Genomic DNA, 12,714 nt, shown 5'->3' with positions numbered 1-12,714 from the left:
CCACTCTCCCGGGTGGAGGTCGTGCCTGCTGAGGAAGTCTGCTTCCCAGTTTCCATTCCCGGAATGAAACACTGCTGACAGTGCTATCACATGATTTTCCGCCCAGCGAAAAGTCCTTGCAGTTTTTGCCATTGCCCTACTGCTTCTTGTGCCGCCCTGTCTGTTTACGTGGGCGACTGCCGTGATGTTTTTCCCACTGGATCAATACCGGCTGACCTTGAAGCAGAGGTCTTGCTAAGCTTAGAGCATTATAAAATTACCCTTAGCTCCAGAATATTTATGTGGAGAAAAATCTCCAGACTTGATCACACTCCCTGGAAATTTTTTCCTTGTGTGACTGCTCCCCAGCCTCTCGGGCTGGCCTCCGTGGTCACCAGCATCCAATCCTGAATGCCGAATCTGCGGCCCTCTAGAAGATGAGCACTCTGTAACCACCACAGGAGAGACACCCTTGTCCTTGGATATAGGGTTATCCGCTGATGCATCTGAAGATGCGATCCGGACCATTTGTCCAGCAGATCCCACTGAAAAGTTCTTGCGTGAAATCTGCCGAATGGAATTGCTTCGTAGGAAGCCTCTTTTCCTGGTTTTAGGAGGTTCCTGACTAGCTCGGATAACTCCCTGGCTTTCTCCTCCGGGAGAAACACCTTTTTCTGGACTGTGTCCAGAATCATCCCTAGGCACAGCAGACGTGTCGTCGGGAACAGCTGCGATTTTGGAATATTTAGAATCCACCCGTGTTGTTGTAGCAGTATCCGAGATAGTGCTACTCCGACCTCCAACTGTTCCCTGGACTTTGCCCTTATCAGGAGATCGTCCAAGTAAGGGATAATTAAGACGCCTTTTCTTTGAAGAAGAATCATCATTTCAGCCATTACCTTGGTAAAGACCCGGGGTGCCGTGGACAATCCAAACGGCAGCGTCTGAAACTGATAGTGACAGTTCTGTACCACGAACCTGAAGTACCCTTAGTGAGAAGGGCAAATTTGGGACATGGAGGTAAGCATCCCTGATGTCCCGGGACACTATATAGTCCCCTTCATCCTGGTTCGTTATCACTGCTCTGAGTGACTCCATCTTGATTTGAACCTTTGTAAGTGTTCAAATTTTTTAGATTTAGAATAGGTCTCACCTAGCCTTCTGGCTTCAGTACCACAATATAGTGTGGAATAATACCCCTTTCCTTGTTGTAGGAGGGGTAATTTGATTATCACCTGCTGGGAATACAGCTTGTGAATTGTTTCCCATACTGCCTCCTTGTCGGAGGGAGACCTTGGTAAAGCAGACTTCAGGAGCCTGCGAGGGGGAAACGTCTCGACATTCCAATCTGTACCCCTGGGATACTACTTGTAGGATCCAGGGGTCCTGTACGGTCCCAGCGTCATGCTGAGAGCTTGGCAGAAGCGGTGGAAGGCTTCTGTTCCTGGGAATGGGCTGCCTGCTGCAGTCTTCTTCCCTTTCCTCTATCCCTGGGCAGATATGACTCTTATAGGGACGAAAGGACTGAGGCTGAAAAGACGGTGTCTTTTTCTGCAGAGATGTGACTTAGGGTAAAAACGGTGGATTTTCCAGCAGTTGCCGTGGCCACCAGGTCCGATGGACCGACCCCAAAAAACTCCTCTTCCTTTATACGGCAATACACCTTTGTGCCGTTTGGAATCTGCATCACCTGACCACTGTCGTGTCCATAAACATCTTGTGGCAGATATGGACATCGCACTTACTCTTGATGCCAGAGTGCAAATATCCCTCTGTGCATCTCGTATATATAGAAATGCATCCTTTAAATGCTCTATAGTCAATAAAATACTGTCCCTGTCAAGGGTATCAATATTTTTAGTCAGGGAATCCGACCAAGCCACCCCAGCTCTGCACATCCAGGCTGAGGCGATCGCTGGTCGCAGTATAACACCAGTATGTGTGTATATACTTTTTATGATATTTTCCAGCCTCCTGTCAGCTGGCTCCTTGAGGACGGCCCTATCTATAGACGGTACCGCCACTTGTTTTGATAAGCGTGTGAGCGCCTTATCCACCCTAAGGGGTGTTTCCCAACGCGCCCTAACTTCTGGCGGGAAAGGGTATACCGCCAATAATTTTCTATCGGGGGGAACCCACGCATCATCACACACTTCCTTTAATTTATCTGATTCAGGAAAAACTACAGGTAGTTTTTTCACATCCCACATAATACCCTCTTTTGTGGTACTTGTAGTATCAGAAATATGTAACACCTCCTTCATTGCCCTTAACATGTAACGTGTGGCCCTAAAGGGAAATACGTTTGTTTCTTCACCGTCGACACTGAAATCAGTGTCCGTGTCTGTGTCTGTCGACCGACTGAGGTAAAAGGACGTTTTAACGCCCCTGACGGTGTTTGAGACGCCTGGACAGGTACTAATTTGTTTGCCAGCCGTCTCATGTCGCCAACCGAACTTGCAGCGTGTTGACATTATCACGTAATTCCATAAATAAGCCATCCATTCCGGTGTCGACTCCCTAGAGAGTGACATCACCATTACAGGCAATTTGCTCCGCCTCCTCACCAACATCGTCCTCATACATGTCGACACACACGTACCGACATATAGCACACACACACAGGGAATGCTCTGATAGAGGACAGGACCCCACTAGCCCCTTGGGGAGACAGAGGGAGAGTTTGCCAGCACACACCAAAGCGCTATATTTTACAGGGATAGCCTTATAATAAGTGCTCCCTTATAGCTGCTTTTATAAAATCACAATTTCGCCAAATTTTGCCCCCCCTCTCTTGATTTAACCCTGTTTCTGTAGTGCAGTGCAGGGGAGAGCCTGGGAGCCTTCCTGACCAGCGGAACTGTGTGAGGAAATGGCGCTGTGTGCTGAGGAGATAGGCCCCGCCCCTTTTTCGGCGGGCTCGTCTCCCGCTCTTTAACGGATTCTGGCAGGGGTTAAATATCTCCATATAGCCCCCGGAGGCTATATGTGAGGTATTTTATGCCAAAAAATAGGTTTACATTGCTTCCCAGGGCGCCCCCCCCCAGCGCCCTGCACCCTCAGTGACTGCCGTGTGAAGTGTGCTGAGAGCAATGGCGCACAGCTGCAGTGCTGTGCGCTACCTTAAGAAGACTGAGGAGTCTTCTGCCGCCGATTCTGGACCTTCTTCTCTTTTCAGCATCTGCAAGGGGGCCAGCGGCGAGGCTCCGGTGACCATCCAGGCTGTACCTGTGATCGTCCCTCTGGAGCTAATGTCCAGTAGCCAAAGAAGCCAATCCATCCTGCATGCAGGTGAGTTCACTTCTCCTCCCCTAAGTCCCTCGTTGCAGTGATCCTGTTGCCAGCAGGACTCACTGTAAAATAAAAAACCTAAGCTAAACTTTTCTAAGCAGCTCTTTAGGAGAGCCACCTAGATTGCACCCTTCTCGGCCGGGCACAAAAACCTAACTGAGGCTTGGAGGAGGGTCATAGGGGGAGGAGCCAGTGCACACCACCTGATCCTAAAGCTTTACTTTTTGTGCCCTGTCTCCTGCGGAGCCGCTATTCCCCATGGTCCTTTCAGGAACCCCAGCATCCACTAGGACGATAGAGAAAGCTAATTTATCCAAACTACCCGATACTCCTCTAGTTCAAATGATACATTGTGTATTTACATATATTATATAATTTTAGACCTTAGGGCCCCCCCTGTCTTAAGAACCCTGGGTCCCCCAATGCCTTAATCCAGCTCTGACCATATAGTGTATAGATGCTAGGTGTATAAGAAGACATCTGTAATTACACATATTCATCTAATACATGAGAAAGCCTCTGCAGATCCAAGATACGCTCTTCTTGAAAGCAGTGTATGACTTTCCCAGCAATGTCACACTCACCTGGGGAGAACAAGCTGAGGCTACAGAACAGGGCTTTGCTGCATTAACTAACCTTTTCTTTTTGGATCTCGCTTTTTAGAACCGATATCTTTGCTTTCATGTCCTCTATCTCGTGGTCAGGAGTAGCATGCAGCTGAGGGATGGGCTCGGACTCCTCCACGGAGGGGAACACCAGGTCAGCCAGTGGAATGTACCACTTGCAATCATACTGCTGGTGTTTCCTGTACATAGAAGGGAAATGCAATTCATACATTATTTAATATATTTTGAAAATTATTTCCTGTAAAGATATGAAGAACTTAATATTCTTTCTTTCTTTAAACCCAATGAAAAGAGTTTTAAACCAAATGTATATGTTTATCTCTTTGGAGTCTGGATGGAAACACAATAAGCCAGAGGAATCCCACACAGACAAGGGGACATACAAACATCACACAAAGTGATCTGGCCACAACTGTGAGGCAGCAATGACAATCACTGCGCTGCCCAAGATCTGATAATTGTGTGATATACAGTCTCAGGACGTCTGGAGCGATGCAATGGCTGCACAATGTGATTAAATATTATAACCATTGCAAGAGTAATGTAGATCCTGGTCATTGCTGAGCCAGTGCTTCTCTATTCCAAAGGTGTGCCAGTGACTGTGTGCGCTCTAAAATGGGGGAATTACAAATACGTCTACTAGCCATTGTACTGCATGTGATAAAATTGCACCCTTAATTTGGGCGTTCCTTCACAGACCTTTTTAATTTAGTGTAAATATACAGAATTAGTTGTACCAAAAAAGAGAGATTACCAGCTCAATGGCAGCGAGAAAATGTGTAGTATTAAAGCAATTTAAAAAACAATATCTCATGTGCACCTCTGCACAGAAATAGAAATAAGAATTTTCCATCACAGAATGAAATGTACATTAAGTTCCACCCGACTAGCATAATAGCAGAGGTCTAATTGAATCAGTGCACCTGACACTTAGAGATGGGTCCTTTGTCATCACTGCCACGATGCCTGCGACAACACACAAGCGGATGCAAAGAGTCACACCCGCAAATGCACAATGCATTCACTATGAATCGCACCCGTGATGAGGATGGACATACAGTATCTGTATATGTTGGTAGTGCTGATAGGGAGGGTGGCTGCGGTCAGGTGTGTTGAAACTCCCAATTCTTTCAAAAAGAAGCAAGCAAAAAGAAAGCAGGATGCAGTACTAAAATATAAAGGCTTCCAGGGTTGAATTACAGTATGGAGTGTCCAGTGGGAAACAACAATTAAGCAGAATACTCAAGAGCACAGGTTCCTAAACTCGGTCTTCAGGGGCACACACAGTGCATGTTTTGCAGGTCTGCTCACAGAATCACAAGTGAAATAATTAACTCCATCTGTGGACCTTTTAAAATGTGTCAGTGAGTAATTAATACACCTGTGCACCTGCTGGGTTACCTGCAAAACATGCACCGTGTGGGGTCCTGAGGACCGAGTTTGAGAACCACTGCTCTAGAGTAACTAACATAACATACTTAGTATGTAGCTGGGGATACGGTCACTAGGTCGATATGGTCACTAGGTTGACAAGCGTTTTTCAAATTTTTTTTACTTTTTCATACTTTACGATTCACATGGACTACGATTGTGAATAGTAATCTGTGCCGAGTGCAGCGGTAGCGGAGTGAGGCACCTTGCCCGAAGCATGGCGAGTGAAGCGAGGGTACACGGTGCACTAATTGGTGTTCCTCGTCACTTTATGAAGAAAACGTCACCCAAAAAAGTAAAAAAAACCTCATGTCATAGAAACATAGAATTTGTCGGCAGATAAGAACCACTTGGCCCATCTAGTCTGCCCCTTTTTAACATTATTTTTTATCTCTAACCTTATTTGATCCTTATTTCTTTGTAAGGATATCCTTATGTCTATCCCATGCATGTTTAAATTGCTCTACTGTCTTAGCCTCTACCAGCTCTGATGGGAGGCTATTCCACTTGTCCACTACCCTTTCTGTGAAGTCATTTTTCCGCAGATTTCGCCTGAACCTCCCCCCCTCCAGCCTCAGTGCATGTCCTCGTGTCCTATTGCTTCTCTTCATTTGGAGAATGTTTCCCTCCTGGACTTTGTTAAAAACCTTGATATGTCAACCTTTTTTCCGAAACTCATGTCGACCTAGTGACCATGTCGACCTAATAACTGTCAACCTAAGTGTGGTCAACCTAATGACCCATACCTGGACATATTGCGGCTGCAAGGTCCTCACTGCAATGAGAAAATGCGCTCTGACCACTGCCATACAGAACCTGATGTGCACCGGTGTGTGCACGTGTCTGACATCGCCAAGAGGTCATGGACACTAATGAGTAAATATGTTGAGTGCAGGTGGCATATGCTGGGCATTACCACATTTGTGTACTGAGCACTGCTGCTCTATGCTGGGCAAATGCGATGGCTGCTGCTGAAAAATGTTTGAGCATAATCTACGTTAGTGCTGCTTATACTTTTGTGTTTTTATTTTTCTTGCTATTTTGTGCAAAGCAGTACGGCCAAATCTTGTTAGGCTCTGGCAGTACATGTGTATATATATATATATATATATATATATATATATATACACACACATACATATACACACACAGATATAAAAAACCTGTTATTTACATGTATATAAAAGTTGCAGTGTTTCATGTGTCTGCAAATTATTCAGTTACAATTTCAGGGATGGGGAACTTTCGGCCCTCCAGCTGTTGTTGAACTACACATCACAACATGCCCTGCAAAAGTTTTAGCATGGCCAAATAGTAAAACTGTAGCAAGGCATGCTGCTATGTGCAGTTCAACAACAGCTGGAGGGCCGAAGGATCCCCATCCCCGAGCTACATGATGAAAAGACATTGCAGAAAAAAAAATGGACGTGCTATGATGAAATATACAATAAAAACAAAATACACTTCGATATAGTGTTACCTACCCAACAGCTCCCTTTTTCAGCTTGGCACAAAGCAAGAGATCTGTAAACAGGAACAAGTGCCGCAGTTTGCGGGAGTTTTCAGACAGTTCCACCAAGAATCCATCTTTCACCAGTTGTCGGGTCTGGAAAATAAGAAAATGGTAATGGTTAATGTATAATATATGTAGTAACTGTTTATGGGAGTAGCACCCCTGCTGTTCATGTCTGTGAGGAGTACTGATAAAATAACAAAAGCTGATGTAATTATTGATGGAGAGAACATTTGGACCAGTGCTGGAAGGAAGGGAACAGGAGTATCGTTTATGCAGGTCACTGCTTAAAACCCTCATATGTTGTCAGTCTATCAATTATAAAAAAAATAAAAAAAAGATACAAATAATGATTCACTATTATTATACTAAACGTCTGTTTTCTTTGGAGTACTTACAATTGCAGTAAAATGATCAGGCATTTACAGAACCCATATTGGAAATAAAAAGGGATCTTGTGTTGAGGATACAGATCTCACAATACTGAACTGAAAGGCTCTCTGCACTACAAATCATTTGCCCCACTGTTAAAAAGCACACTGTCCACACACGCACGCACACACACACACACACACACACACACACACACACACACACACACACACACACACACACCTGTGTGAATCAAGTTGTGAAAATTTGTATGGATCACAAAATGGGAGTTGCCAATATGTACACCGCCAATTAGCCAGTGTAATCTGGACTATTTAGAACTGCATTATAATCCGTTAAAACAAATGTCTATGGGGTATATTCAATTGCAGTCGAAAACTGCCGTCTGTTGAAAAGACGGCAGTTTTCGACTTTTTAAGGTCGAATCCTGATTCGACCTATTCAAAGCTTTTTGACAAGTCGAGGCATTCGACTTGTCGAAAAGCACATGGATCGGCGGAATAGCTGCCTATCCACATGTTAATGTCGAAAACGGGGCCAAATCCGACAGGTTTTGACCATGTTTTCGACCATCTCAATCCGACATCAAAATGATGTCGGAATGAGATGGACCCGGAGGAGGCGAGGGCGGGCGAGCCGCGGGGGGACAGCCGGTGGCATCCAGAGGAGATCAGCGCTACAGTAGCGCTGATCTCCTCCGGATGCCGCCGGCTGTCCCCCGGCGGCTCGCCCCCCCCTCGCCTCCTCTGGGTCCTATCTAAATTCGACTTGAAAAAGTAAAATTTTAGATGGGATTGAATAGGGGTTGTCGGATCCATTCCGACAAATACATGTCGGAATGAATCCGACTTTAATTGAATATACCCCTATGTATCTATGATCAAGAACAGGGAAAGCATCAGTGTGGTAAGATGGAAAAGAAAGTGATGAAGGATTTATTTCTCATCATAAATCAAACCCAGAAGTTGTCATTAATGTAAATGGAAGAACTGTCCAATATTACACGATATTAAAATGTTTTCACACAGAATGTAAAGAGTGCTTAAATATTTTAATCTTTTAAAAAATATATAAAAAAGTTGTTCCCTATTTTCTTCAGAGTGGACAGCTTCCTACTGTTTATAGTGAGGATTCTTGGAGGGCTAGGGGATGCAAACCCCCCCCAGAAACGTCCGGTTAAACACACTCTTATGGGACCTTGTGCTTTACTGATTCTCCCCCATATTGTACATTATAAACAAATGACAATCCTAAAGATCAGTTAGTTACACACACACATATATATATGCAAAAGAGCCCTCACTCACTGACTCATCACCAATTCTCTTACTTCCCGATATATTAGGAAGCTGAAATGTAACATAGGAATCTTCAGGTGGGGAATAGGAAAACTGCGTACAGGTTGAGTATCCCATATCCAAATATTCCGAAATACGGAATATTCCGATATACAGACTTTTTTGAGTGAGATAGTGAAACCTTTGTTTTTTGATGGCTCAATGTACACAAACTTTGTTTAATACACAAAGTTACTAAAAATAATAGGATTTTGGTACTTACCGGTAAATCTTTTTCTCCTAGTCCGTAGAGGATGCTGGGGACTCCAAAAGGACCATGGGGTATAGACGGGATCCGCAGGAGCTTGGGCACACTGAAAAGACTTAAGACTGGGTGTGAACTGGCTCCTCCCTCTATGCCCCTCCTCCAGACCCCAGTTTTAGGAACTGTGCTCAGGGGAGACGGACATTTCTAGGAAAGGATCTTTGTGTAAACTAAGGGCTACAAACATCCAGCCCACACCACAACCATACCATACAACCGGAGTAACAGTAAACCAAATAACAGTATGAAAAAACTACAGCAACAAGCTGAAAACAGAAAAACACAACCCGTGTATAAACTAAGTGAACCTACAAGAGAACACTGCAAGAAAACAGTATGCACTGGGACGGGCGCCCAGCATCCTCTACGGACTAGGAGAAAAGGATTTACCGGTAAGTACCAAAATCCTATTTTCTCTTACGTCCTAGAGGATGCTGGGGACTCCAAAAGGACCATGGGGGTTTATACAAAAGCTCCAGACTGGGCGGGAGAGTGCGGACGACTCTGCAGCACCGACTGAGCAAACGCAAGGTCCTCATCAGCCAGGGTATCAAACTTACAGAACTTGGCAAAAGTGTTTGAACCTGACCAGGTAGCCGCTCGGCAAAGCTGTAAAGCCGAGACGCCCCGGGCAGCCGCCCAAGACGAGCCCACTTTTCTGGTAGAAGGGGCTTTCACTGACTTCGGCACCGGTAACCCGGCCGAAGAATGAGCCTGCTGAATCGTATTACAAATCCAGCGTGCAATAGTCTGTTTTGAAGCAGGATGACCCATCTTGTTAGAAGCATACAGGACAAACAGCGCCTCAGTTTTCCTGGCAACAGCCATACGGGCGACGTAGATCTTCAAAGCCCTCACTACATCCAGAGACCTTGGAACTGCCACAGCATCCCTAGCCACCGGTACCACAATAGGTTGGTTAATGTGAAACGAAGACACCACCTTTGGTAAAAATTGTTGACGAGTCCTCAATTCTGCCCTATCTGAATGAAAGATCAAGTACGGGCTCTTATGAGATAAGGCCGCCAACTCAGATACTCGCCTGGCAGATGCCAGCGCCAACAGCATGACCACCTTTCAGGTGAGAAACTTCAACTCAACCTTACGCAAAGGCTCAAACCAGGAAGACATGAGAAACTGTAAGACAACGTCAAGATCCCACGGGGCCACAGGAGGCACAAACGGAGGATTGATATGCAAAACTCCTTTCACAAACGTCTGAACCTCTGGGAGGGCCGCCAATTCCCTTTGAAAGAAAATAGACAATGCCGAAATCTGCACCTTGATGGAGCCCAACCTCAGGCCTGCATCTACACCAGCCTGCAAAAAGTGGAGAAAACGCCCCAAATTAAATTCTTCCGCAGGAGCCCTTTTAGTCTCACACCAGGAAACATACTTCTTCCAAATACGGTGATAATGCTTCGCTGTAACCTCCTTTCTATAGCCTTGAGGAGAGTAGGAATGACCTCTCCGGGAATACCTTTACGAGCTAAGATCTGGCGCTCAACTTCCATGCCGTCAAACGCAGCCGCGGTAAGTCAGGAAACATGCATGGACCCTGCAACAACAGGTCCTCTCTTAGAGGAAGCGGCCAAGGATCTTCCACTAGTAATTCTTGAAGATCCGGATACCAGGCCCTTCTTGGCCAATCTGGAACTACGAGAATCGCCTGAACCCTTGCTCGGCGAATGATCCCCAGCACCTTTGGAATGAGAGGAAGTGGAGGGAACACATACACCGACTTGAACACCCACGGAGACACCAGGGCGTACACCGCACTGGCTTGGGGGTCCCTTGACCTGGAACAATACCTCGGGAGCTTCTTGTTGAGACGCCATCATGTCTATCAGAGGGAGTCCCCAACGCTTTGTCACTTCTGCAAACACCTCTTGATGAAGAGCCCACTCTCCCGGATAGAGATCGTGTCTGCTGAGGAAGTCTGCTTCCCAGTTGTCTACTCCCGTAAGGGCGCTCACGTGTTCCGCCCAGCGAAGGATTCTTGTGGCCTCCGCCATTGCCGCTCTGCTCCTTGTGCAGCCTTGACGGTTGATATGTGCCACCGTTGTGATGTTGTCTGACTGTACCAGGACAGATCGACCCTGAAGAAGGCTTCTTGCCTGTAGCAGGCCGTTGTAAATGGCTTTTTACTCGAGAACATTTATGTGGAGACCCGCTTCCTGGAGCGACCATCTCCCCTGGAAGTTCCTGCCTTGGGTGACTGCACCCCAGCCCCGGAGACTTGCATCTGTTGTCAGAAGTACCCAGTCCATGATACCGAATCAGCGTCCCTCTAGGAGGTGAGACCCTTGTAGCCACCACAGGAGGGAAATTCTGGCTCTGGGAGACAGACTTATCTTCTGGTGCATGTGCAGGTGAGACCCGGACCATTAGCTCAGCAAGTCCCACTGAAACACCCGGTCATGAAACCTGCCGAACGGAATGGCTTCGTACGCCGCAACCATCTTCCCCATAACCCGCGTACATTGATGGATGGACACAGTCTTCGGCCTCAGAAGTTCCCTGACCATCGACTGCAGTTCTAGAGCCTTTTCTTGTGGAAGAAAATCTCTCTGTAACTCCGTGTCCAGAACCATGCCCAGAAAAGACAGCCGGGTGGTCGGAATCAACTGAGATTTTGGTAAATTTAGCACCCAACCGTGCTGTTGTAGCACAGACAGCACCAAATCTACACTCCTTAGCAACCTTTCCTTGGACCTCGCCTTTATCATGAGATCGTCCAAGTACGGGATAATTGTAACCCCTTGCTTGCGAAGGAGAACCATCATTTCTGCCATGACCTTGGTGAAAACCCTCGGGGCCGTGGAAAGGCCAAACGACAACGTCTGAAATTGGTAATGAGAATCCTGTATCGCAAACCTGAGGAAGGCCCGATGCGACGGAAATATCGGGACGTGTAAGTAGGCATCCTTTATGTCGACTGACGCCATACAATCCCCCCCCCTTCTAGGCTGGAAATCACAGCTCGAAGAGATTCCATCTTGAACTTGAAAACTTTCAAGTATGGATTGAGGGATTTTAGATTCAGAATCGTCCGGTTTCGGCATGACAAATAGGCTCGAGTAGAACCCCTCCCCCCGTTGTGACGGGGGAACGGGAACAATGACCCTCTGTTGACTCAGTTTTTGTATCGCTGCCAGCACCAGCTCCCTGTCCGGAAGAGACGCTGGTAAGGGCGAAACGAAAAACCGTTGGGGGGGCACCTCCCGAAACTCCAGCTTGTATCCCTGAGATACAATCTCTAGGACCCAAGGATCGAGGCCTGATTGAATCCAGACCTGACTGAAGACTCAGAGTCGGCCCCCCACCGGTCCGGACTCCCCCAGGGAAGCCCCAACGTCATGCGGTGGACTTGGTAGAGGCAGGGGAGGACTTTTGGTCCTGGGCGCCCGACATGGCAGGCGACTTCCTACCCCTTCCTTTACCCTTTGAAGCGAGGCAGGACGAACCTTTTCCACGCCTGTATTTATTGGGACGAAAGGACTGCATCTGCTGATGTGGTGCCTTTTTGTGTTGTGTGGGAACATAGGGAAGAAAAGAGGACTTACCCGCCGTCGCGGTAGAGACCAGGTCCGCCAAGCCGTCCCCAAACAAGACATTACCTTTGACGGGTAAAGTTCCATAGCTCTCTTGGAGTCGGCATCCGCATTCCATTGATGGATCCACAACGCCCTCCTTGCCGATATTGACATGGCATTGGCTCTTGATCCCAAGAGACAAACATCCCTCGCCGCATCCTTCAGGTAATCTGCAGCGTACTTGATATAACCAAGAGTGAGAATAACATTATCTTTATCAAGGGTATCCATATCACCAGCTAAATTCTCCGCCCATTTAGCAATAGCACTACTCACCCACACC

The 12,714-nt window shown here is 46.7% G+C and overlaps 1 protein-coding gene across 7 annotated transcripts in view; it reads right to left on the bottom strand.

The window, feature by feature from the left end:
- Nucleotides 1-12,714, bottom strand: part of ABR (ABR activator of RhoGEF and GTPase) — a 725,529-nt gene that overhangs the window by 164,326 nt on the left and 548,489 nt on the right. For all 7 annotated transcript variants that reach the window (XM_063955968.1, XM_063955969.1, XM_063955971.1 and 4 more), the window contains 2 exons: nucleotides 6,812-6,933; nucleotides 3,907-4,075 (listed from right to left, as the gene is read on the bottom strand). In XM_063955968.1, the coding sequence (XP_063812038.1) occupies nucleotides 3,907-4,075; nucleotides 6,812-6,933 (291 nt within the window). The remainder of the gene's footprint in view (nucleotides 1-3,906; nucleotides 4,076-6,811; nucleotides 6,934-12,714) is intronic.

This window comes from Pseudophryne corroboree, chromosome 2 (assembly GCF_028390025.1).
Source record: "Pseudophryne corroboree isolate aPseCor3 chromosome 2, aPseCor3.hap2, whole genome shotgun sequence".
Classification (NCBI taxonomy): domain Eukaryota; kingdom Metazoa; phylum Chordata; class Amphibia; order Anura; family Myobatrachidae; genus Pseudophryne; species Pseudophryne corroboree.
This window is presented reverse-complemented; position numbering and strand designations above follow the sequence as displayed.